At 35.4% G+C, this 25,735-nt stretch overlaps 1 protein-coding gene and 1 long non-coding RNA gene across 2 annotated transcripts; one reads left to right on the forward strand and one right to left on the reverse strand.

Annotated features, from left to right (window-relative positions):
* Window positions 1-15,626: 15,626 nt before the first annotated feature.
* On the reverse strand, window positions 15,627-19,342 carry LOC125499415 (uncharacterized). The gene is made up of 2 exons (XR_007276291.2): window positions 17,436-19,342; window positions 15,627-16,676 (listed from the first exon to the last, which is right to left on the reverse strand). It is a non-coding gene; the product is annotated as an uncharacterized LOC125499415 (long non-coding RNA).
* A 3,094-nt stretch (window positions 19,343-22,436) lies between these two features.
* On the forward strand, window positions 22,437-24,796 carry LOC104898579 (UDP-glycosyltransferase 73D1). Its single transcript, XM_010685672.4, has one exon. It carries the CDS (start codon window positions 23,191-23,193, stop codon window positions 24,664-24,666), a length of 1,476 nt encoding a protein of 491 aa, XP_010683974.2. The 5' UTR covers window positions 22,437-23,190; the 3' UTR covers window positions 24,667-24,796.
* The last annotated feature ends 939 nt before the right edge of the window (window positions 24,797-25,735 follow it).

The raw sequence follows: 25,735 nt of genomic DNA on the forward strand, positions 1-25,735 counted from the left end.
CGTGGGTGGGATGATGACTGAGGTTGAGGAGTGAGGTTGAGGAGTAGGTTGAGGAGAGAGATTGAACTAACTTATGGAATGAGGGGAATACCCCATTCCCTTGCTTTTGCATTCCATATTACTAAATTATTTGAAATGACAAAATTGCCCATGATATAGGCAAAGCTGCCTATATCTGATATAGTTTTATCATACCTCAAGAGAGAGAGTCTCTACACTTTAAAGTTTAAACTAACAAAATGAACATAAAATTCACATATATTTATATACTGATTTTATTTTTTTAGTTGCAATAAATATTTTTTTTATCTCTATTATATAAGCCAAGAGAGGAGGTGTGGTGTCCTTTTTTGAAGTGACTAAAATACCCTTAATGATTTAATTAATGGAATGAAAAAAATTACAAAAGCAAATCATTTAAAAATTCTCATTCCAACTTGCCATTTAAAATATGCATCAAATACTTCAATCAAAAATTAAATGGACAAAATATTTATACCTTATATAAAAAGATGGCATACATAACGTGCACATGAAAAGTCTGAACATTCACTACCTTTGATACTCTTTAATCCAGTTAAACCAATTCATTATTTTTGTTCTTTCTGTTCAATATTCACTCACAAAAAATTAATGTTAACAATCACTCACAACTTTTTTTTTTTTTTACATTAGCGAATTAATATATTTAAATTCATCTAACTGTTGAATTTTTCACATTTAAGTTTAATCATAAATAAAGTACGAATGGAGTATCTAATAGAATAACAAATTTTGAAATTAACGCACGCATCGCGTGCATATGAAGGCTAGTACAAATATTGAGAAAAGAGGGGGGGGGGGATTTTGATCAAATTGTCCATTCTTTTTGCATGTAGGGTAGGTAAAGTGAGGATAAAATGTTCAAACTACTCCAAACCTTTACCTAGAAAGAAAATGTTGCAACTAAATAAAAACACCTATAAATGAAAATTGTTGCAACTAACAAAAAACACAGGAACTATATTATTAAGATACACGGGATATATCACTCCTCTTGAATAACACGGCGTTCCGGTATCGAACAGAAGGATACCTGACATGTCACTCCGCTTGTAAGATAGATGGAATCCAAGCATGGAATAGGGTCCTCATAGTCGAGCCTTTGAGTCACAAGTTAGTACCTAAAGAAGAATAAAAATGAGAGAAAAAGTAGGGTATTTGGGAGAGAGTAGAGAAATCCCCTTATCTTGATTCTTGATCCTTAGTCGAGTATTTATAAGGACATATCAAGTTAAACAAAATAAATGAGTCGCCTAGCACCTATGGGCCATATCACGAGTTATTCCCAGTAGATGAATGATCAGACTTGTATTAGGTCGGTATGGTATTGTCCCTTAATAGTGAATAGACTACTTATAACATAACTCATGATCGACACCATATTGATATTGAGCGTCTATAGTATTTATGATTATTTGGGATGGTAAACCTGATATCAATGTAGGCTTCCGATATTGTTAATGTAATCGAGAATACATACACCGTTATACCCATACACATGGCATTTCATAAAATATTCGTTTGTTACGACTAGATCTATGGATACTGGTGGTGGATCAACATGGGATCGGTGGAATTTACTAGATAGATGACAAATCATCTATACATATGCGAAATCTCCTCGGGTACCTCTAAGGTTTGACGTAATTCTCAAATTACCTCTCATATTTAGGAATTTCTCATATACCCCTGAATTTTGGGTTTGGGCTCGAAATATCATTATTAATGACAGAACTCTAACGCTGTTAGTTTTTATTGTCTCCCCTCTCCAACTTTATCTTTTACATCTATCCTATCACCATCCTTTATTAATGACACTCTAAACCTTCAATTGTTTCTCTCTCGTTCCCATCTACATCTTCCCAAAATTTTAAAATTAAAATTCATCTTCTTCCGCCCTTCTTTTCTTTCCACATTCTCTTTCCTCATCTACTGAATTTTTGGTGAATAAAAGGGGCAAAAACCCCAAATAAGAAGAAAAGAAAAACAAGAACAAACTAACACAAAGAAGCTATAAGATTTCCTTTTATATATACGATTTTTTTGAGAGAGGCTCTGCCTTTTCTCTACAAAATCCCCTTAGTTTCCCTCAAAAGCTAACCCTAAAGACTCTAGCCTCTAATCAATTTCTTTAGAAATTGATACCCTATCCTCTCTTCTCTTCATCTCTTCCTAGATCTAGCCATTGTTATGGCTTAGTTCTTATCAATTTAGTCTAAATTTTCTTATCGCAGTCGGACTTGTTCTCTATACCCCTTTGTCTAGTCTTCGGAGTTCCTCTTTTTCAGTTCTTTCTCGCGATGGTTCGGTAGTCGCGATGGTGCGTTTTTCATTGTCCGTGGTTTGTTTCGCGGTGGGTCAATGTTCATCGGCATCGAATGACGGTTCGCTGCTGGGCTGCGGGTGTTGGGTTCCGGGGCTAAGGGATTCATGCTCCTCTCCTGATTTCCTTCCCTTAGCCGGTTTCTTGTTAGTAAATTGGGTTTGTTTCATTGGAAGTTTAAGGTGCCAATTCAGTGGAGTTTGTTTTGCCCTCGAGACGGGTTCAAGAAGGTGTCTTCGGTTGAGCCTGGGGAGAAGTCTCCTTTGTCGCGGCGGAGCTTCCACTTGTGTTATTTGCTCCTTTCTCTTCCTTCTGGTTACTTGTAATTTGTAACTTGTAACATCCTCCGGGATGTTTTAGGTGGTGTTTCATTGTAGAGACACCTCCTAATTTTCTTTCCTGATAAAAAAAAAACACACACACACACAAAGAAGCTATACAAGATGAAAAGGAAAAAAACCTAACTACATAACTAGAACCATTAAATAGTAATTAATTGTAGCAGGAACCCATCGAGTTCAAGTGAAAATTAATCTAAAGAAATTGAGCCCAATAACATGCAATTTTCGTCTTCGCAACACATGATTTGTAATTAAAGTTGGTCTCCTTTCTCCCCAGCTCCCCAGAGCTTCGCCTCACTTCTGCGTGTGTTCGTAGGTTGTTGGAGGTGTTGCTACAACATTGCTGTTGTCATTGCCGACACTGTTGCTGATACATGTTAGACCATTATTGCATTACGCCGAAGATCCTCGTGTTCGATGTTGCTGCCGGAGCAGTCATTATTGCTGTCGTAAGTTGGTGGTGTTTGCTTCCTAATTGGAGTGGAAATAGGGGACTTGAAGCAACGGACGAGAGAGAATAGAGGGGGGAAAATAGAGGAGGGAGAAAAATATCCATAATGTTGTGAAAATTTTCTGAGATACTCTTAAGATTTGATGTAATTCTCAAATTAACCCTCATATTTGAGGAATTTCTCATATACTCCTTAATTTGGTATTTCAACTCAAGATACCGTTACTAATGACGGAACTCTAACTCCGTTACCTTTTTTTTCTCTCTCCTCTCCATCTTTATCTTCTTTATCTCTTCTCCCACCATCCTCCATCAATGACATTCTAAACCTTCAATTTCTCTCTCTCCTCCCCATCTTCATTTTCCCAAATTCTAATTTAATTAAAATCCATATTCATGTTCTTTCGCCTTTTTTTCTTTCCACTTCTTCTCTCTCATCATCTAAAACACATGTTGTTTTTTCACCCATTTTTTTCGTTCCATTTTATCATATTTTAGAAAATATTGAAGAAAGCTTCTCAATATATTCAAAAAAGCAATGTTAAAATAGAAAGAAAAATTTCCTCAGGTACCCCTAAAGTTTGACGTAATTTTTAAATTACCGCTCACGTTTGGAGAAATTAACCGACTGAACTACGAATTTTTTTCCCTACATATCGTCAAAGGGAGTTTTAATTTCCTTTATGCACTAAAGTTGGATTCAATTCCATGTATACCGTCCACGTCAACATGGATTCAGATAATTTTTTTATTTTCTTCAGACAAAACCGCTACTGGAAGTTGCGTTTTACCAAACATTATCCTGCCAAATTATATAGGGAAAACCACCATTTAGAATAGTGGTTCAACAAGTAGAACCACTACTCTTAGTAGCGATTTTAGATGAAAGACACAAAAAATTATCAAACGCCTTAGTCGTCACCATCACAAACATGGAATTAGCGTCATCCACAACCAACCTTTCATTTCGCAATTATTACTCCAATTGGTAATACAGTTTCTCCAATTGGTACGGTAATTACTCTAATTGGTACGGTTATTACTCTAATTGGTATTGCAATTACTCCAATCGGTACTACAATTACTCCAATCAACCTTTTGCAAGTTCGAGTATAAACCAAAGAAAAACAATGAAAATGGGAAGATTAAAATGAAGGGATAGATCCTAAAATTTGAAGGAAATGAAGTGAATTAAAAGTTCAAGAATTTAGTTGCACAACATTTGTATTGACCCCGATAATTATTTCCTTTTCAAAAATACTTTTCAAATATAAAACTAATTAAAGAATCATCAAAGCATTATCGTCCGTGTGATAATGTGTATCGGCTTATTTAGAATTTTGCAGCGGAAAACATATATCTAACTTTATAAATGGAAATTTAATAAATAACAAAGTCAACTTTAAAACCAACCAACAACGTTCATGTTAACTTCAAACTAAACTTAAATATAAATGTATCAACTAAAGTACGATAAATCAATCAACATGCTACACAAGCTCTCCATTCCCGAACCCCATGATGCATCATCTTCACACCTGTAGATGACAATGCACTAGAAAATCTGCCTAACAAGGATATAATGGATCATCACAGGATCAATAAGGCAAAGCCAGGATCAACACATATAAAAAAAAGCACTTAATCAACAGAGTTGAGTACGACATAATAAAATAAATTAACATTCTTAACATGATACTAATGAATAGTAAGCAGAGATAAATAACATGACAATCTGCAGATAACTTTTACTGAACAAAACTTTAACAACACTTCTATTATTTTAAAGAAATAGTCATTGGACCGAGTTTCCTAACTAAAAATAGCCTTTCCTTTGGAAGACGGAATACGGGTGTGACTCCGTATTCCCATGACCTACGATATCGAGAAACCTTTTTAAATAAAATTGTAACAGTGATCAATCCGAACCCAGAAAAAGTGATGACCCGCTCACCGTGTACCCAACTCCTGATTGTCCAACTTTAGGGCTCCGTTTGTTAGGGCGTAAAACATTTTCAGTGTAAAATGATTTCCATGGAAAACAATTTACAATGGAAAACACAATTCCAAAATTAGTTTTCCGTTGTTTGGTTCGATGTAAGAAAAATGATGAAATGAAAGGAAAATGAAAGGAAAATGAAAGGGAAAGTAAGGAGGTAGTGAGAGGAGTGTACAACAAGAGATAAGGAAAATAATTTTCCCTTCATTTTGAAAGGAAAATGGTTTTCCATCATTGGGAGAGTAATTTTACCCCAAGGGAAAATGGTTTTACACTCTTTTGCCAACCAAACAATGTAAAACTGAAAATAGAGGAGAACAGTTTTCCGGGAAAACGTTTTACGCCCTACCAAACGGAGCCTAGAGTGCACCATTTTAAATTTATCACTATCCAAGTTCCACTTTACATGATTTATCATTTATTACTTGTTATGACACACAAGCAACAAAGATAATATATATCAAACATTCACAACTTTACTTTTATCTTAGGATTAAATAAGTGATCAAACAACTTACAACCCATGATGAATTCATTCTTTAATCCAATCTTTCGTATTTGTTGAACCTAGCCAACAATCAACTTACCTTTCAAAGGTATGAAAATATCAACTACCAAATAAGACCATCGGTCCCCATAGAGTAGTGAAAAAAAAAAGGGGGAACAACATGATTCAATCATGATCAACCAATAAATATATAAGTTCTCCCATGTGAATTAATAAAATAAAGTTCTCAACCAACATGCTTGCATCAACCTTCCATATAACCATGATATAAATCTCATAATTAAATCTCATACTTAACATGTTCACACACAGGCATAAAATATGCAAAATCCAACATGATAGCAATCATATATGAACTCATAAAGTTCCTATACATGATACTACATAACTTTCCTTCCTAACATCATGATACTACATCAAACAACACATAGGCATCTACGTACCTTGTGTAGACAAATTGATAGGTCACTTTAACAACTTTAGAAGTCGCGTAGAGAGAATTCTCCACGTAAAACAACCAATAAAGTTTATAATCAATACTCCAAATAAATTCCAGCAACTTTAAAATACTTTAAGCCTCCTTTATAAATATTTAAAAGTTATTGTCTCCATCATTAAAACTTTAATTACTAATACTTCCTAGCATAATACTACTATGCTAGTCATTAAAATCCATAAAACTCCATTAATAACATCCTTTTTAAAATTTCAGCAACATATAATTTATTAAAACTCCCTTCAAACGTACTTAAACTCACAAGTATAACAAGTTCATAGTTTATAACATACTATTATGATTTTCCAATCTATAACACTCTAAAAATCCATGCTTTGATAATTAAAAATCCAATTTAAACTTAATAATTAAATCTTAATTTTTATTTCTTCAATACATAAATTATATAATCATAGATTATTCATAATCAAATCATTAAATTAAAGCTTCTAAACATAATTAACACTAAAACAAATCATAAAAACATAATCTTTAAATAAAACTTGAGGAGGAAGAAAGGTAATCAAACCAACACAAAGGAAGAAGAGGACAAAGGCGAAAATTCACTGTGGTCGGCGGTGATGTAAAGTGAAGGAGGAAGATTTCTTGTTGAGGAAGAAATTATTTCTTGGAAGAGAAGAAAGGAAGCGAGAGAAAAAAAGTGAAAGAGAAAAAGAGAGAAAGGTTGCCGGTTTTGGTGAGAGGGAGGAGCGAGAAAGTTATGTGTGTGGGTAAAATTTAGGTCTAATGTATTTATATGTGTTCTTTTCTTTTGGGCTTAGAAAAAGACAATTGAGCTTTAAATAAAGTTTAATGATGAACAGGATTGATGATTGAACTGCTAATATCACTAGAATTTCTTTTCCTAATCTAATTAATACTTGGTTTCCATAAGCCCATTTAAACTCCTTTTTCAAATCCAAAAGTATTTTAAATGTTTTTCAAAGCATGCCTTAACAAAATATTTTAACTTTCTTAAATCCTTAAAATAATTCATTTGACTTTCAAATAGTCAACTTTTAAAGAAATAAATTATTTTTAAAGTAACCTATATATATATATATATATATATATATATATATATATATATATATATATATATAATCCATAAATTTTCAGGAGATTACAATTTGGGTAGGCATGGACATCATCATCAGCAAAAGAACGCGATACCGACGAGGATTTAGGAACACTGGGTGCTGGAGGGGGGAAATAGATAACAGGGGTGTGGGTTCAACCCATCTTGAAATTTTTGATTTTGCATGCTTCTACTGCTGCAATACTTGTGTCGGAGGGGTAAATAGGAAACATGGGGGGGGGGGGGGGGGAGGGGATGGGTTCTACTGTTGCTGAAATTTTTGATCTTGAGTTTAATGATAAAGGTAGGTGTAAGTAGGACTTATGGAGGAGGGTGATAAGAGGAGGAGAGCTAAATTATGGCATGGGAAGTTGGGAATGACAAAATCATAAATACAAGAGCTAAACCGCTACTGATGGTAGCGGTATTCCATGTCCAACCGCTAATAGAATAAGCAGTCCACCAAAACTACATCGTTAGTTCGATTCGCGGTTTACCTTAGGTAAACGCTAATTCAATTAGCGGTTTTGCTTAAAACTTAAAAGAAAAACAAAACCTACTTACAGTCCTATGTAGATGGTATATAAGAAATTAAATCCAACTTTGACGCACAGAGGTAATTAAAACTCCCTTTGACAATATGTAGGGAATAAATTCTACTAATATATGAGTAAACACTTCACTCTCAACTATGAATTCGTCGATATAGAGACACTAACTACCAACTTCACTAAGTACACTCTTACCTTCTACCAAATTATCATGAGTCAAATCAACGCATTTCTCCTCCAAAGGATAATTCTCAACACAAAAATCAATATTATCAAGTATAAATTGTTAGTTAGTAGATTGTTGCACAACAAGTAATTCAATAGATTTCGCCACGTGTTTGGTAATCATGAGCCAATTCATTTAAATCATCATGTTGTTTAACAATATACTTTTTCATCATGTCAAAAATTTCGTAACGCTCTGATGTTTCGAGTTGAAAATAATTGTTCACTTCAAGTTGATAACAGTGGCTATAATCAGACACATAATTAGGGTAATGAGAATATTCAAAGGAATGTACATACACAGATTTTTTGAATTTTGATAATCATACGATGCATCATAAACATAATCATTCGCATTATAATACCCAGTCTAATCATATTGTCCTTGATAACTAGAAGAAACATTTCCCTCTTAAATATAATTATTCCACTCCATGACAACACACTAAAACAGACGAGAAGAACAAAGGAAAGCTATTCACAAAATGAAACCAATATCGTCACCCCGGCGACGGAGCCAAAATTTGATAAGATGTCGTACACCTGTCAAAAGATAATTCATGTAAAACTTTTTAGCATTGCACTAGGGTAAATATGGTCGAAACCGCAGAGAGATGGTCGTTTTAATCTAGCTTCTAAAATATGGGAAAATTAAACAAGATAAGATATATTTAAATAAGATTCTAAACTAATAAATAAAGAAAATCATACTAAAAAGATCTAGGGCAATGGTTCAACATGTTTATACCAATTCAATCAATACAATATAATTCAACAATACTTGGATTGAGGGTCGAGTAATTAGAATATTTTGTTAATCCTATATGGTCGGGTCTAAACATTCTTAGATCCACATATGCTAGTACGGTTGCTCAAAACACTAGTAGAAAAAAGCCCATCCGATCCGATCAAAACTAGACTTACCGATCCGGTTTTGGTCTGAATCGGGTGGGCTCGCAACAGTTTGTAAAGATTAACTGATCTGGTCCTAAACCGGATCAATTAATCATTTACTGATTCGATTTTAAAGGAAAATCGGATCAGTTGACCCCCTCAAATTAAAGAACCAAATTTTTTATTTTTTTTGCATTTTTTCATTATTAATCAATACAAAATCAATAGTTTATATCAATACTTATTTTATTAAGCATATCATGCTTAATTGAAGCATAAACATAAATATTTAGATGCATAAAAAATATTAACTATAATGTTAACATCATAATCCTTCTTATAATAATTAATCTCTTGGATTATATGGTGATCCAATGTGTTGAAAGATCATTGGAACACAATCTGAGCGAAGTAGGGAAAGCTACTACCCACTAAAGTCATATTTCTCCTGTTGATTTCTGATAAGAGAAATTCATCATCTTTACCAAATTGAGGGACAAGATTCAAACTTTCAGCGGACGAAATGAAATAACATCATAACGTATAAAATCTGACATTCATAACCATTAAAAATAGATCATACAAATATGCATAAACTGATGACCAAATATATATGAACTGAAATGACAAAAACTTGTTTAATCTAAACGCTTTTCATATTTTAATAACTTAAATACCAAGTAAAACATAAATCTAATCCAATATCCTACTCGAAGTGGAATAATTATGTATTAAGTCCAGATTAGAACAAGCATCTTGGTTGTATTTATTTTGTAATTATGGGAAATATGGGCTACGTGACTAACAATTAACTAGGAAAGTTTGAAATTATCCTAATGACTCTACTAAAACAAGATTAGCAAGAGAAATCAGAAACCAAGTAGACTCCTAATAAGAGCATTATAGCATCGAATACACGTTAAGCTGAAGCCAATTTCATAATTCGAGTCCTAATACGTTTATGTGTTTAATTCGGATTAGATTACCTCATCATATATAAATAGGCAAACCCCACTAATAGTTTTTCACTTTTCTCCATCCTAAGTCCTAACCAAATCATATTATTCAGTAACCGTCGTAAATCCTACCAAAGTTTTCACGTACGAACTCGAAGCATGAAGATGAATACCCAAACAGCTTCCGTGGAACCAAACGAGCCAATCCTGTGCGCCAATGGATGCGACTTCTTTGGAACAGCAGCGACGATGAATCTATGCTCAAAGTGTTACAAAGACCACGTCGTGAACGTGAAGGAGGAGGCAGAATTAGCATCATCATATGAATCTGATTCTGACATAGATAAGTTGGAGGAGGAGGTGAGCTTAATGTCATTAGAAGGGAGAGAAAAACAGATATACTTCCTCCGTTCCATAATAAGTGAATTACTTCTGTCTTCTATGTGAAAGCTTTTCTAGAGAAGTGTTTCACTTATTATGGAACGCGGAAAGTATATTATGGACTATATTGAGGCTGAAAAGAAGGAGAGTGCAATACCCAAGTGTTGTTCTGTAGGAAGAAGCTTGGATTGGTGTCATTTAGCTGTAAATGTGGGAGAAATTTCTGTAAGTATCATAGGTACCCTGAACATCATCTGTGCAACTATAATTATAAGGTTCTTGGAAGACTTGCAATTGCTAAGAATAACCCTCGTGTTGTACCTGAGAAGTTGCACAAGATCTGATGCTTTTGTTTTTGAGACTCAAAATTTACAGATTTTTTCTTTTTTTGTGTAATTTTTAGTTTATTTTTATTTTTTAAAAAAAGATGTGATTTTTCTTTGAGTTCTTTTGTTATTATCTATGGAAATTAGTAATATCAATTCATGCTTCCTACGTATCAATGGCTAAAGAGTAATTTTTATTATAAATATCTGTTTAATATTAATATTTTTAATTATACATTGATAAAAATCACACAAAGTTATTCAAAAAATATCTACTTCGTATTGAGATTAACTAATTAATAATATTGTACGTACGTAATAACATTCTTTATATATTACCAAAAAGAAAATCGGTGTGTCTTATAAAGTGCAGATATGTACTTAGCTCTATATATATACACCAAGCTAAGCTTGGCCTAATGAATAATGATTATGATAGTGCCTTCCAACCTTTGAGGTTGGGGTTCGATTTCCACTAGGAACACTTTTAGGGTAGGATTTCCCTTACCCTCCCCCGTACTCTTAGAGTGTCTAGCCCGCTAATCGGGTTGGGTTGAACTGTGAGATTCTGATCCTATAGGACAATGTATTTTACCAATCCAAAAAAAACTTAACTCTACATATACCTTGATATATGTACCATATAGGGTGCATAGAGTTTACGTTATGCTGGAGTTGTTCATGATCTGCTTATAGTTCCTTGTTTTTTTTTTTCTTTGTTTTTCTTGGTTTTTTTTTGATAAGATATGTTTCTTTTCTTTTTGTGTATATTTCGGGGCTTTCGATAAGAAAGTTGCTTCGTGTGTCAAAATTCATAAATGGGCTACTGTGTAGAAGTTGAGTTGAACACTCCTCAGGAGTGCTCCCGATATATTAGTCACGCCTCTGCAATACCAATTCTGTGTTTTCCTACTATGTTTTGTGTCACAGTTGCATTTCTATTATACTGATCATGCTATCAATTTGGAGCGAAGACATGGCTATATATGGAGTATAATGCTTACTTTGGATTGGTGACATTATTGGACTACATTTTCTGGGATAATAACTTATTGTGTTGCATACTTGCATGTGAATATATGGTTACCAAGGCCTACTACCGTTGTTGTATGTAACTACTAAGATAGAAAACAAAGTATATTACCTCTTTGTAATGCCCCGACCTCTAAACATCTTTATTAGCTAAATTAATCTTGATTATTAGCAGCGGGAGACCTAGCCTTTGGTCGGTGCATTACTGTCGTCAGGGCCGTTTTGAAAATTTTGGGGCCCCGGTTCTAATATGAAAATTGGGCCCCTAAATTTATAAATAATAATGATAGAAGGTTAGAGTTCTAAAAATGAAAAGTTGAAAATCTAAAGATAAATCATTGACAAATTTATTAAGGGTAGGAAACAAGGATGATTTCTTCAAATATGAAGTAAAATTTTCAAAATAATATATTTGGTGGCCTTTATAATTTTGGGGGTCCTGTGCTGTTGGGCTCATTGCACACCCTCATCTACCCCTCTGACTGTCGTACTTTCCATTAGGAAAATACAAGGCAACATACTTAAATAAACTTATAATAACGTGAAAACTTAAACGTACTAGATTATATCAAAGTAAAACAATGTTAGTGTTAATTAAACTAACTAACTACTTAAATTACAAAAGCTATAGACGTTTGAGTTATTTTTAATAACATTTCCTCACTGCTAAGCCATTGGTCATCCCCATCGGTACCTAAAACAGAAAAACAAAACATTATAAGTCGAGGCTCAGTAACATACTACTCTATCAACGTAAATTATTCATTTCAACTCATTTTATTTGAAAACAGGGAGAAGAGAATATCGCAAACATTATTTCATAAAAATATAACTTGATAATAGAAATCCAACCATTATGAGATATTATCCTTTATAATCTTACATCATTCTTAGGCTATGTTTAGTTCACCTGAACTTATCTGATCTGAACTTTTTTTTTTTATCTGATCTATAAGATTTTATCTTTTATAAAATATATTATTACTATTATATTATTACTTTATAATTCATTATTATGCAATACATTATAGTGAAAGTATTGTGTCAGACCGTCTGACCCAATATGTTTCGTCGGACGAAGCTGCGAGAATGGTGTCGCTGCTCCTTCTTCATCTTCTTCCTCCGCCGCCGCCGCTGGACAGCACTTGAAAACATTCTAGAGGTAAAAACGATGGCTTTCAAGCAAAAAGAGTAATGAACACTGAGTATAACTACCTTTGAGAGGCCATGGAGATGTTGTCAACAAGGGAGAAGAAAACCTTAGCATTAGAAAGAGATCGAGCCATTGAATGTATATAGTTTTGTTATATTTTTTTTATTGATCTAACAAAGAAGAAAGAAATCAGCTAAGAGGAATGAAGAAGAAGGAGAAAGTGAGAGGAAAGCAGAGGTTAGTGTTTATTTTTTTTTAATATTAGTTAGTTGTTAAATGAAAGAATAATAAAACTAAGAATCCAAGTTACTTTCATTTAGAGGTAATTTACTTTTATTTGGAGGTAACTTACTTTCATTTAGAGGTAAGTTACTTTCATTTAGAGGTAAGTTACTTTCATTTAGACCTAACTTACTTTCATTTAGACCTAAGTTACTTTCATTTAGACCTAAGTTACTTTCATTTACACCTAAGTTACTTTCATTTAGACTAACTGAAAAAAATGAAGACTAACTGAAAAAAAATTAGGACTAACTGAAAAAAAATGAAGACTAACCGAAAAAAAATTAAGAATAACTGAAAAAAATTTGAAGACTACCTGAAAAAAACTGAAGACTAACTGAAAAAAAATTGAAACCAACTGAAAAAAAAAAGAAGACTACTTGAAAAAAAATGAAGACTACCTGAAAAAAAAATAAAGACTACCTGAAAAAAAAATAAAGACCAACTGAAACCTAAGTGCGTCTAACTGAAGCACAAGTGCTTCTAACTGAAGTGGTCCGACGAGAATAGTGTGTCGGACTCGTCCGACACAATACGAACTCTACATTATAATATCTTATTTATAGTATTACTATTATTATTATTTTATTTCTATCACAACTTTTACACAACTTTTATTAACGGTTATTTCATGAGGTACCCCTGAGTACTTAAAAAATTCACACGGTACCCACAAAACTTTTGAAATTCACATGGTACCCCTCAGTTTACCAAAAATGCACCAGATGCCCTTAATGACTAACGGACGTTAACACCATTAGTCATTAAGGGCTAATATGCCACGCTGCAACTTCCTATTGGCTCCCTAAAAGATTATTTAGTTAATTAAAAAAAAAACTAATTAATTAATAAAAAACTTTTTTAAAAAAAACCAAACCCAGCCACCACTGCCCCCACCCCCGCCACCCTTTCGCCGGCAGTACCCCCACCCCCGCAACCCCCCTACGCCAGCGACCTTCCCCGCCCCCACCCCTTCCCCGGCAGCCCTCCTCTTCCCTGCCCCCACCCCTTCCCGGCAGCCCTCCTCTTCCCTCGAGACCACCTTCACCCCTCGAAACCCCCCTCCTAACCCCTTGAAACACCCCCTTTGCACCCCAGCCGGCGCCAAAACTCCCTCCACGGCGCCGGCGAAGTTTCGTCTCCCTGCCATCCCCACCCTCTTTCCCCCCTTAAACAACCACCTACAAACCTTAAAACCCCCAAATCGAAACCCTACTTTTTGATTTGGGGGTTTTCGATTTGGGGGTTTTATGTGGTGTTTTAAGGAGTGAAATGGGTTGAGGATGGTCGAGAAATGTTCGCCGGCACCGGAGATGTGTTTTAAGCGCCGACCGTGGGGTGGAGGGAGGTTTTTCGAGGAGGTGGGTTGGGGTTTTGGCATCAGGATGGTGGTTATGCGGGGAGGGGAAGGCTACCGGCGAGGGTATGACACCAACGGTCCTCCTCGCCGGCGCAGGAGGGTGACGGAGGCGGTAAAGGCGGTGGGATTACCGCCGGCAGGTGGTGGCAAGGTGGTGGCAAGGTGGTGGCAGTGGTGGGCTGGTGGCTAGGGGTTGAGATTTTTTTTAAAATTTTTAATTTTTTTAAAGTTTTTTTATTAATTTTGTTTAATTATTAACAAAATATTTTTTAGAGAGCCAATACGAAGTTGTCACGTGGCTTAATGACTAACGAAACTTAATGCCGTTAGTCATTAAGGGCATCTGGTGCATTTTTAGTAAAGTCAAGGGTACCTGGTGAATTTAAAAAAAAAAATGGGTACCACGTGAATTTTCAAAGAACTCAGGGGTACCTCATGAAATAACCGTTTTATTAATAATAATCATTATTATTATCATTATTATAATAACAACAATAGTTCTTAGTATCATAATAATAATAATAATTACTAAAAATAACTATATAACCCGAGCTATTAATTTATAAGAGCACTTATAAAATGTTTCACACTTTCCCTTTAAATAAAAAATGTTTCACACTTGAGAAGTCGACAGACTCAACTCTTTTTTTTCATATGAAATAAAATAAGATATACAACCAACTATGACTTGTGCAAGAAAGAAATGGGTAGCGTGCAACTTCAAATAGCTAGAAAGATTTGAAATCGGTAGGAAGAGGTATACCGGATCTAAATTTGTAATTTGTATCTCGCACTTAGCTTATTTTGAAATGTAATCCGAACTTAGTAGTTTCGTTGTCATGAATTTGAGCTATCATATTTTACATATTTCTTATTTTTGCGCCAATCTTATGTTCTTAACACGTGGCTTTTAATTTTCTATTATTTTAAAATAACTTAAAATAATGATAACAATGACATTTAAAATGATAACAACAAGATTAATAATAATTACCAATATTAATAATTAATAAGTACAACAGCAACAATAATAATCCTTTTGAACAAATGTAATAGTAAATAATAGTATTAATAGTAATAATGAGTTTAACTTTTTTTTTTATCTGATCTGATTAAATCTAAAATAAGCAAAAACAAGGTGAACTGAACATAGCCTTACTGGTAACTTGGCAAGTACAACATTATACCATTATCATAATCATTAAACTGAAAGGCGGCCACAACAATGTTGACACTTGCGGCGCCCATAACATTAATCCAAAAGGCGGCCACAACAAAATTGTTACTTCCCGAAGATTTACATAACCTTAATCGTCAGCGGAAACATAACTTAATCCCGTGTGTTATGGCCCACAAATAAAATAATAGCCTAAAATTGAATATTCACTATACAATTATTCGTCGTAAAATAATACTTGTTTATCCATCATACAAAATATCCTAAAACCTCGGTCATAGAACTATACATAATCTCCATAACGCAGTATAATAGTGATCCACGACCGTTCTTCCATACTTAAAACATAAAACAAAACGTCATGAGCCGAAGCTTAGCAACATACAACAATAACATCGTAAAAGCATTTCAATTCATTTTGTTAGCAGACAGGGAGGAGAGAAACAGTAAAACCATTTCGTAAACATAAGCATTAAATTATAATCATAAAACATTGTCATCATTCGTTATCTTCATCATCATCATATATCTTTTACTTTGGTAACTTGGCTGGTACAACAGAAGGGACGTCTCCCCACAACATACAGAAAGGCGGCCACAACATAGGTGACACATTCGGTGCCCATATCGTTGACATCCATAAGGGCGGTCACAACATAGGTGATACGTGCGGTGCCCACGGAAAGGCGATCACAACAAAGGTGACACTTTCGGTGCCCAATCATTAACTAGAAGGGCGGCCACAACAAAGGTCACTTGCGGTACCCACTGGATAGTGCCAAGAACCTTCTTTCACTTGAACTTTATCATGTTTCGTTTCTTTTAATATTACATAATCATAACGTAATCATCACCATATTTTCATAACATCAAAGTCGTCATACTTCATAAAACATCAAATCATTTAATAAACATTATTTAGATAGGAAACATTTCATATCCCGCACACCTTAAAAACATCGCATAAACATTTCATAAAAACATCGTATGAAACATAGTTGGAAAGGGAGTGTAGGTGCTAGCAATAGACGTTACCTGAATTCCTGCTTACCAATCTTGATAGCCGGGGGAGGCTTGTAATATCCTTCTATCTTCTTTAATCTAATCAAGAATAGTTTTATTAATGAATGTTTCGTTATTTAGCTTTTAAGCCTAAATATTAGCTAGTGCGTATTAACATCACAACGTTCCTTATAACGTCGTAAAGGTCTCATTAAAGATCATTATTTCTTATTCGTTAATAACTTCTTGAAGTGACTCTTTAATCAACTAAATAGGTGTATAACTCCTTTAGTTATATTTTTTTAGAATTATAGAAACATTATTAAAGTTATATTATTACATATTATACTACCATTCGAAAGTATATTATTGTATGAGTTCATAGTTAATCATCAATTAATCGTCTATTATTAAACTAATTAAGTTTAAAGCTATAATAGAACCATTAACATTATTTTAATATTAATTAATCACTTAAAACTAATAGGTCGAGCTATATTGTTATTATATGTGAACTTAAGGATAACTTAAACTCATATTATAAATTAGAAGCTTATTGAATTAGTTTTTAAACAACTCAACTAGTTTAGAAATCATGAAATATAGTCCGTTAATAGTTTTTAGAAATTAAGTTAAGTGGTCTAATTTAACTAACTAAATCAGTCTATAAATATAAACATAACAAGTCCAAACATCTTTTATCCCAATCATAATAAAATTCAGGTTATAAACACTTGAGTTTAGTCCAAAGGTATTCTCCTAGGTCCAAACTAAAATAACTAACAAAAGAATTTAAACGTGGGCTTGGATTTATTAAACTTAAGAAAATCAGAATTTTAAGAGGGAAGGGGTCATTACCTCTACTACTAGGAGCAGGGACGATGAAGGGAGGGGGACTTACGGCTCCGGTAGACGGCAGCGAAGAGCAGCGGTGACGGCGAGAACAACGGCGGCGCGACGGAGGTCGTTGGTGGTGTGGCGCGGGTCGTAGGTGGTGTGGTACAACAACGCGCGACGAAGAGGAGAGGAGCGAGACAGAGGAGTGCGAGGAAGAGAGAGAGAACACGAGGTGCAGGCTGGCGGATCTCCAGCGAGTCGTGCAGGCTGGCGGATCTCCAGCGAGTCATACAGGTGGCCGGAGAGTGACGACCGAGGATTGGGCGAGGGCGCGCGACTGCGCGAACCGGTAGTGGTGATGGTGGAAGGTCCGAAATAGAGGAGAGATAGAGAAAATTGGGGTTTTCTTTTTAGGTTTCTTTGGTCACATTTTCCGGCGAAGTTTTAACTGAAATTGTGATGTTTGAAAGGTGGTTCGTAGGTGGTGGTGAAGTAAGAGGTGAGGGGATGAAGTTTGTTGAATTGTTGTGTTCTTGGTGATGGATTTCATGGATATTTATAGTGAAATTAAGAACACAAAATCAGTGGTTGGGAGGAAGGAAATTGAAGTAACTATTCTGAATTTTTGATTTGAAGAAGCTAAGAAGATGGATTGGTGACAGGTTTTTGGCAGAGGAAAAGCAAGGAGTGTGGTGGCATGCTTGCCAAGTGGCCATGGAGGAGTAAAGAAGGAGGCAAAGTTATGAAGTGTTGACCATGAAAGCTTTTCTCTTTTGTAATCTAAAAAAATCAGAAAATTTGCTCTACTCTACACCAATCTTCACGTGGCTTTGTAGAACTTTAATTTAGTGAAAAATTGGAAATTTTTGTGCCTTAGTAAATTAACAACATAAACTAACCTTCTTGTTTAACTCATGAAATCATAAAATATAAATTATCATGACATAGATACTAACATTTTTAAGTTGGCAAACTTTATGTTGAAATTCTATAGTCGTTTTATTATACGTTGCTTAATTAGTGAAACAATAAAATAAAATATAATTTAACTACTCATTAAAATTAATTATTTACTTAAATACGTTTAAGTTTTTAGGATATTACAAAAGGTGACACTTGCGGTGTCCAGAACATATACATATAAAAAAAATAAAGAAAAAAGGGAAAATATCATTAGATCTTGAAACCAATATAAACAACTCGCCGGTGGTGGAGACGAACGGAATGCAAACGAGCCACCACGTTGATGCGAACGATCGGTAGAGAGACCACGTTGATGGAGATGAACAGACCACGTACAGAGACCACGTTCGAACGCCGGAGATGAATGATGGAGAGATGCGAACGAATGCGAACAACGTTGATGAAGAGATGCGACCGACCTTACACGCTGCTTCGGAGAAATCGTAAGTTCGTCAGTCATAAGACCGACCTTCCTCGCTACGAAGACATATTCGCGGCTGAAATTCGAGGCGACGCATGATCTGACAGACAACAATGATGGGAAGTAGGATGAGAATAGAAAAATTGCGGTGGTTTGGTTTTAGGGTTTAGGTCGATGAGGAGGAGATGAGAGAGAGTGAGGAGAACGTAATATTTGTTTTTACTGATGAGGAGGAAATGAGAGGGAGAGAGAGGGTTTAAAAAACGACTAGGAGTTATTACAAGGAAGAAGGAATAAAACCCTAATTGGGCCGTAGATTTTATTTTAAAACATCCTATTGCTGCGGTTTTTTGTAGAAACCGCAGCAATAGGTTCAAATATTAATAAAAAAAATTAATATTTTAATATATTGTTGCGGTTCTGACTGAAAACCACAGCAATACAGTTGGTTAGAAAGTCAACTTAAGTTTGAAAATTTTCACGTTGACATCTATTGATGCGGTTTCTAGCCGAAACCGCGGCAATATGTCTATTTTATATTTTCCTTTTCTTTTTACGTAATATATTGTTGCGTATGGGTAAAATCGCAGCAATACTACCACAACAATAAGCAATTATTCCACTAGTGTAAATTAGTGGAAGACCTTTATTCTTATCCATATTGGTGATTGTGTGAATGTGAATGATTGGAAAGAACCCCTTGGTCTATATTTTGTGAAAAGGAATAGGGCACCATCGAAGCTTGCAGCTCCGAGAGTGTCTAAATTGTCTCTGTCCCTGACAGCCAAGCAAAAGAAGAAGAATAGTTTACCTATTTTCTTGATTGAGATTTCATCATTGGTAATCCATTTGAGGTAGATCCAATCTTGTATGTCTATTTCCTTGAAGTCTCGAACATCCTTTGCCTTGCCCACTATTGCATTTAGGAGTAGACTGTCTTCAGGTAGGATGTCTCCTTCCAGTGGCCTGATTATATGTCCCATTCTTCTCATTGTCATTGTCGTTTGTTAGATTAATGGTAGGTGAAGAAGGATTTATTTGGTTTAGATTTTTTGGGTTCTTGAAATGGTAGTGCTTGGTGATTATGCTAGAGGGGTGTAGTGTTTTCTTATAATTAAGTTGCACTTTCTCAGTTTTAAGTGAGAGAAGCTCTCTGCTAGTGAGAGAAGTATAAAGAGAAAAGTAACTATGTATGTGCTCTTACTATATGCTTTTTTAAGATTTTGTATGAAGGATATTGACAAGAAAATAATTACGATTCAAAATCAACATGTTCTTTTAATTCAGTATATCCAAAAACAACATAACTCAATATGACAAAAACATGATAGCAAGAATATAATTCAATTCTTTCTAAGATTAGGTTCTTTTTAAAAAAAAAAAAAAAAACAAAGTATGTTCCTTTATAATATGCTCTTTTCATATTACCTACTAGTCTTACATGCACGCAATGCGTGCGATAATGTGTGATAACAAATGAAGTAAAAATAAAATTAATTGGGTAAAAAACTGTTTTTATATTTTTCTTTCTCAAAAAACTAATGTTCAATTTAAATATCTTACTTCCCCCCTTTTCCATTCAAATGAAACAGTTAGTTATCTTCTTTTCTTCTTCTTTTATTCCTTTTTTTTATTATTTTTTGGTGTCCCCCATGTGTTGCCTTATATAATAGAGATGTTCAAAACGAATGAAGATTAACATGTTCTTTGAGAACTCTGAGTTTTTTGCCTTAAAAAAGGTTGCTAATATATGTTTGCGGTTTTTCACCAAGTACCTCGAGTTTTCAGTTTATTCAACAGGTACCATCGCACTTTTCAAAATACACCTCAATTTTTAGTATTACATCAACATACCCTTAATGACTAACGATGGTTAACTTCGTTAATCTTAACTCTAATTAACCTAACTAAACTAACCCTAACCCACCACCATCCAACCCCACCACCTCCCCTTACCCCTGCAGCCCCCCACAATCGACGGGGATGGGGGAGGGGGCTGTTGTGGAACTATGGGGGTGCAAGGAGGGGCTGTGGGGAAGGGATGGGATGGGGTGGAGGCTACGAGAATGGGGTGGTGTGCTGGGGGTGGAGCAAGGGGGCGGTGGGCGTAGGGTGGTCGTGGGTTAGGATTAGTGTTAGAAGTTAGGATTAGGAGTTAGGGTTATGGTTTAGAATTTAGTTAGATTAATTAGGTTTTAATTTCGGTTAATACTAACGGAGTTAACCACCGTTAGTCATTAAGGGCATGTTAATGTATTACCAAGAAACTGAGGAGTACTTGGTATATTTTGAAAAGTACGATGGTACCTGATGAATAAATCGAAAATTCAAGGTTACTTGGTGAAAAAACCAATATGTTTATCATCTTTTGAATAAAAAAATATGATGTTCTCAAGTAAACAACTGATGAGCATTATGCACCGTAAACCGTACTGCATAAACCAAGCCTTATAGGCAGGGCCATCAAAATCAAGCTTTGATAGACCAAGTGAATATGAAGTTAGAGATGCAGCGCCGGTTCAAAACTTTCTTTTTTTTTTGTCTCAAGACTTGGTCTACTACGCCGCAGCGTCAAATCAAGGCAACCAATTCAATCGTTAGCAATGTGTTTTGGACTTTTGGTGTAACTTCCAAATATGACATGACTTAGATTGATCAAAGTAACAAATCCAAATTTGCGGCAGTAAACTACAAAAGGGTGAAATGAATTAACATGAATACATGATGCTAAGAGAAAAAAATACTGCGTGCGACAACAATAAAAAAAAATAACCAAGTCAATGCAAGACAAGACGTCAGCCGAACCTTCACATTCCCAATCTAATTTTCCGACCACGAGTATTCGAGAACTTATAAATACATTGCACTTTCTGCATCACATGTGTGACAAATAATGCATTTGAGAAAAGTTGGAGAGTTATCAAACGTAGCAACGTCAAAATCACCGAAATCTGTTGAAACTAATCTAGACCTTGAAGAAGTCAGCACTCAGCAGTTGTTTGTCGATGACCATTGGGCCAATCATGACTAAATACAGAATGATTGTGATCTATGTTACTCGTACTCGGGTATTTGTTCGACGAAGCTAGTTTGCAATAAAATTCCATGATTTTGGCCCAACATAAAAAGTCTAAGTCCTCAAATATCTAGCACGATACTAGAGGTGGAATGATGAGATTGATCAAGTACTTGAGTAACATAGTCCATAATTAGATAGAATTTCATCCTTAAATCAGCAAATTCCTGTAAGACTTACAAGCAATTATCTCCATGCGATATATCAATAATTTTTTGAGTTCCAATAATATAAGTGGTCATTTGGTTGTAATTAAGAATACAACTTTCTAGGAAGTTTCCCTGCCAAAGGAAGTTTAAGTTTATGAAGAGTACGAACAAGTTGTTTTGTAGAGTATGGGAAGTAGAATTCTCATGGGAATTTCCATGGACATGAAGGGCTAGGTAAGTAATTTTTCTATTTTGTGAGAAGCAGAAATTCTCATGAAGTCACTTCCAATGTTTACATCAATCCAGCAACTCAACTATTTTAGTTTCTACTTCCATGAATTTTCACTTTCTAGTTTTTTCACACACTAAAAACTTCAACCATCATTTGTAAAGGGAGGATTGAATCTCCACAGCACCAGTCTTTATTTATTTTGTCAGAAACCTGTGCATTAAAAAGTGAAGCACAGACTGTAATAAATTGGCCGGCAACACATTTTGACATCAAATCAAACTGTAATTAGAAACATGAAATTGGAACTGTGATGTGTCACATTAAAATAGAGCTAACTACCATTAAATTACCTCAATAGTACCACTCATATCTGATTAGGTTAAAAGGACTGCATGTAACTGCATGATATAGTACAGAAATTAGGCAGACTATCATCCGTTTCCTAGTTTACTCTTCGGTTGGGAGGTCGAGAGAAGGATGGAATGTCGGGAAAGGAAAACATTTTCGTAATCTCTCTCGCGTAGGGAAAGAAGGAAAATATTACCTCACATACCTTACACACACCCATATAACCTGCCATCCGCAAACACAGCAAGAAAAAAAGATGTTTTAATGCAGTAGCTTACAGCCCATTAGTTTACATAATGGTTATGGTTTCTTCCTAGACTCCACCCTCGAAATCGATGCATAGACTTGATCTACTGATGATAGGAAATTTTAAATTTTTGACAAAGTCACCACTTAATACTCCACAATTAACCAAATCATTTTTAAAGTCAGCCTATTATAAGATGTGTCACTTAAGAACTGCACATGAATGAGTCAAAGTCAAGCTAACCATGTAAGACCTGGCCATCCAGGCACTGGATACAACTATACAATTCATATCTGAATGAATTAACAATCCAACTAATCCAAACACAACTCTCCTAGCAATGGGTTCAAACTCTAACCAGCTTCACTTTATCCTTATCCCTCTATTAGCACAAGGTCATATGATCCCTATGATAGACATAGCATCACTCCTAGCAGAGCAGGGTGTGATGGTAAGTCTGGTTACCACCCCTCTCAATGCCTCTAGAAATGCCGCAAGTATCCAACGAGCAGCAGAATCTGGCTTGCAAATTAGGATTCTGCAAATCCCTTTTGTATGCCAGAAAGTTGGGCTTCCTGAAGGTTGTGAAAATCTCGACATGATTCCTTCACGTGACCTGATCAAGAACTTCTACAAAGCAATGGATGAAATGCAAGAGCCATTGGAAGAAAATCTACAACAGTTAAAGCCCCCAGCAAGTTGCATAATTTCTGATAAATGCCTCTCCTGGACATCAAAAACAGCTGAAAAATTCAAAATCCCAAGGATTGTTTTTCATGGCATGAGCTGCTTCTCACTCTTAGCCTCACACAACATAAAACTCCATAACACTCACCTATCAGTTTCTTCCTCTTCACAACCTTTTTTAGTGCCTGGCATGCCCTACAGAATTCAGATTACAAAAGCACAGCTACCAGGATCATTCATAGCTTTCCCAGAGTTGGAAGATATTAGGGACCAGATGCGAGAGGCTGAATCAAGAGCATTTGGGGTCATAGTTAACAGCTTCAGTGATTTGGAGCATCAATGCATTGAAAATTACCAGAAAGTAATCAATAAGAGGGTGTGGTGTATTGGACCTGTTTCTCTATGCAACAAGAAAACTGAAGATAAGTTCGCAAGAGGCAACAAAGCCTCAATCAGTGACAGTGAAATCTTAGAGTGGATGAACAGCGTAAAACCAAGATCTGTTATTTATGTGTGCCTGGGTAGCCAGTGCCGCTTAGTTCCATCACAGTTGATAGAACTTGGCTTAGGCCTGGAAGCTTCTAATTATCCTTTCATTTGGGCTGTAAAAACAGGAGAGAAGTGGACAGAGCTTGAGAACTGGCTCGCACAAAGCAAATTTGAAGACAGGGTCAAAGGAAGGGGACTTCTTATCAAAGGTTGGGCTCCACAAGTGCTTATATTATCCCACCCATCAGTAAGAGGATTCTTGACGCATTGTGGATGGAATTCAACAATAGAAGGCATTTGTAGTGGAATACCGATGATAACGTGGCCTCAGTTTGCAGAGCAATTTCTCAATGAGAAGCTAACGGTAGAAATTCTAAAAATTGGTGTCCGTGTAGGAGTTGATAGCCCCGTTAGATTTGGAGATGAAGAGAAGGCTGGGGTTTTAGTGAATAGACATGAAATTTCACGTGCAATTAGCATCTTGATGGACAGGGGAGAGGACGGAGAAAAGAGAAGAGCGAGAGCAAAACAGCTTGCAGAAATGGCAAGGCAGGCTGTCACAGAAGGAGGGTCCTCTAAAACTGATCTCTCTCTTTTGATACACGAAATTAGGAAGCAGTCAATTTTATCTATAGTTTAAGGTATAAAGCTGTTGTGTAATTTCCATATTTTACAAATTCTGTAACCCTTTCACTCAAGTATTTCCCAGTTGCTTATAGAGTTGTGATTTGTTAATACTACAGAACAATCTGAACAAAAATTTCAAGGAACTTGGAGTTCCTAACAGCTATAACTCGTAAATACCTAAAATACACCTAAAATCTTTTACACTCTTCCCAAAAAACCTCGCTATTTTCCCCATGGTTCCCCAAAACTCCCATGTTATATAAGTATAACAGTTACGAATTGGGAAGAGCTCCAACAATTTCTTCACCAGGCATAAAACGAACAAAAATAGAAATGACGTTGGAGTATTCTCATCTACATTGATTTCATGAATATGCAGATATCCAGCATATAAAAGACAAACAGATGCCCCACCCATGCATCTTTTGATTCTTCTAATAATTAGAAGGGGGTGTAGACAACCTATGAAAGTAAAAGCAAAGTTTCTGTAATCCTTGCTACATTTGATGATATGTGGTAAAAAGCTTCAGGAACTAATTGCTATTTACAGATAAGTTCCAGGAACCCAGTAAGGCATTGGTGTCTAATGTGTGTGTTTTTCGTTAAGCTAGCAAAGACAAGCTGTTACTTGATCTTGCATCCTAAGATGGCTTCTTTCCTATTGAACAAGTTTTCCAGGTACAGGTGCATTTGGCATGTAATCAACCATTTTGGAGGAGTTGTGAACTTCAATTTGTCATCGTCAGAATCAGGAGGATAGGATGCTCTGGCAATCTCACTTGCTGTAGATAATTCGATATGAGAAGAATGATAAATTGTTTCAAGATCGGGGTCTCTAGGCATTTCTCTGTGGGAAAGGGTAGTGTGTATTAATTGTCCACTCAAACACATGCTCAAGCGGCTGTCTCCGAAATTCCGTTATCACAGAGATTTGAGTGCACTAGTTCTCCCGTATTGCAGTACGATCTATTTGATCAGTTCAAAATTTCCTTACCTGAAATATATTAACACATACGCTAACACACTAACACCTAAAATGGTAAAAAAGCTGAGGCTGCAGGAACGACTAGCTCTGAGGTTAT

The sequence above is a fragment of the Beta vulgaris genome, chromosome 7, assembly GCF_026745355.1.
Source record: "Beta vulgaris subsp. vulgaris cultivar EL10 chromosome 7, EL10.2, whole genome shotgun sequence".
Classification (NCBI taxonomy): Eukaryota; Viridiplantae; Streptophyta; class Magnoliopsida; order Caryophyllales; family Amaranthaceae; genus Beta; species Beta vulgaris.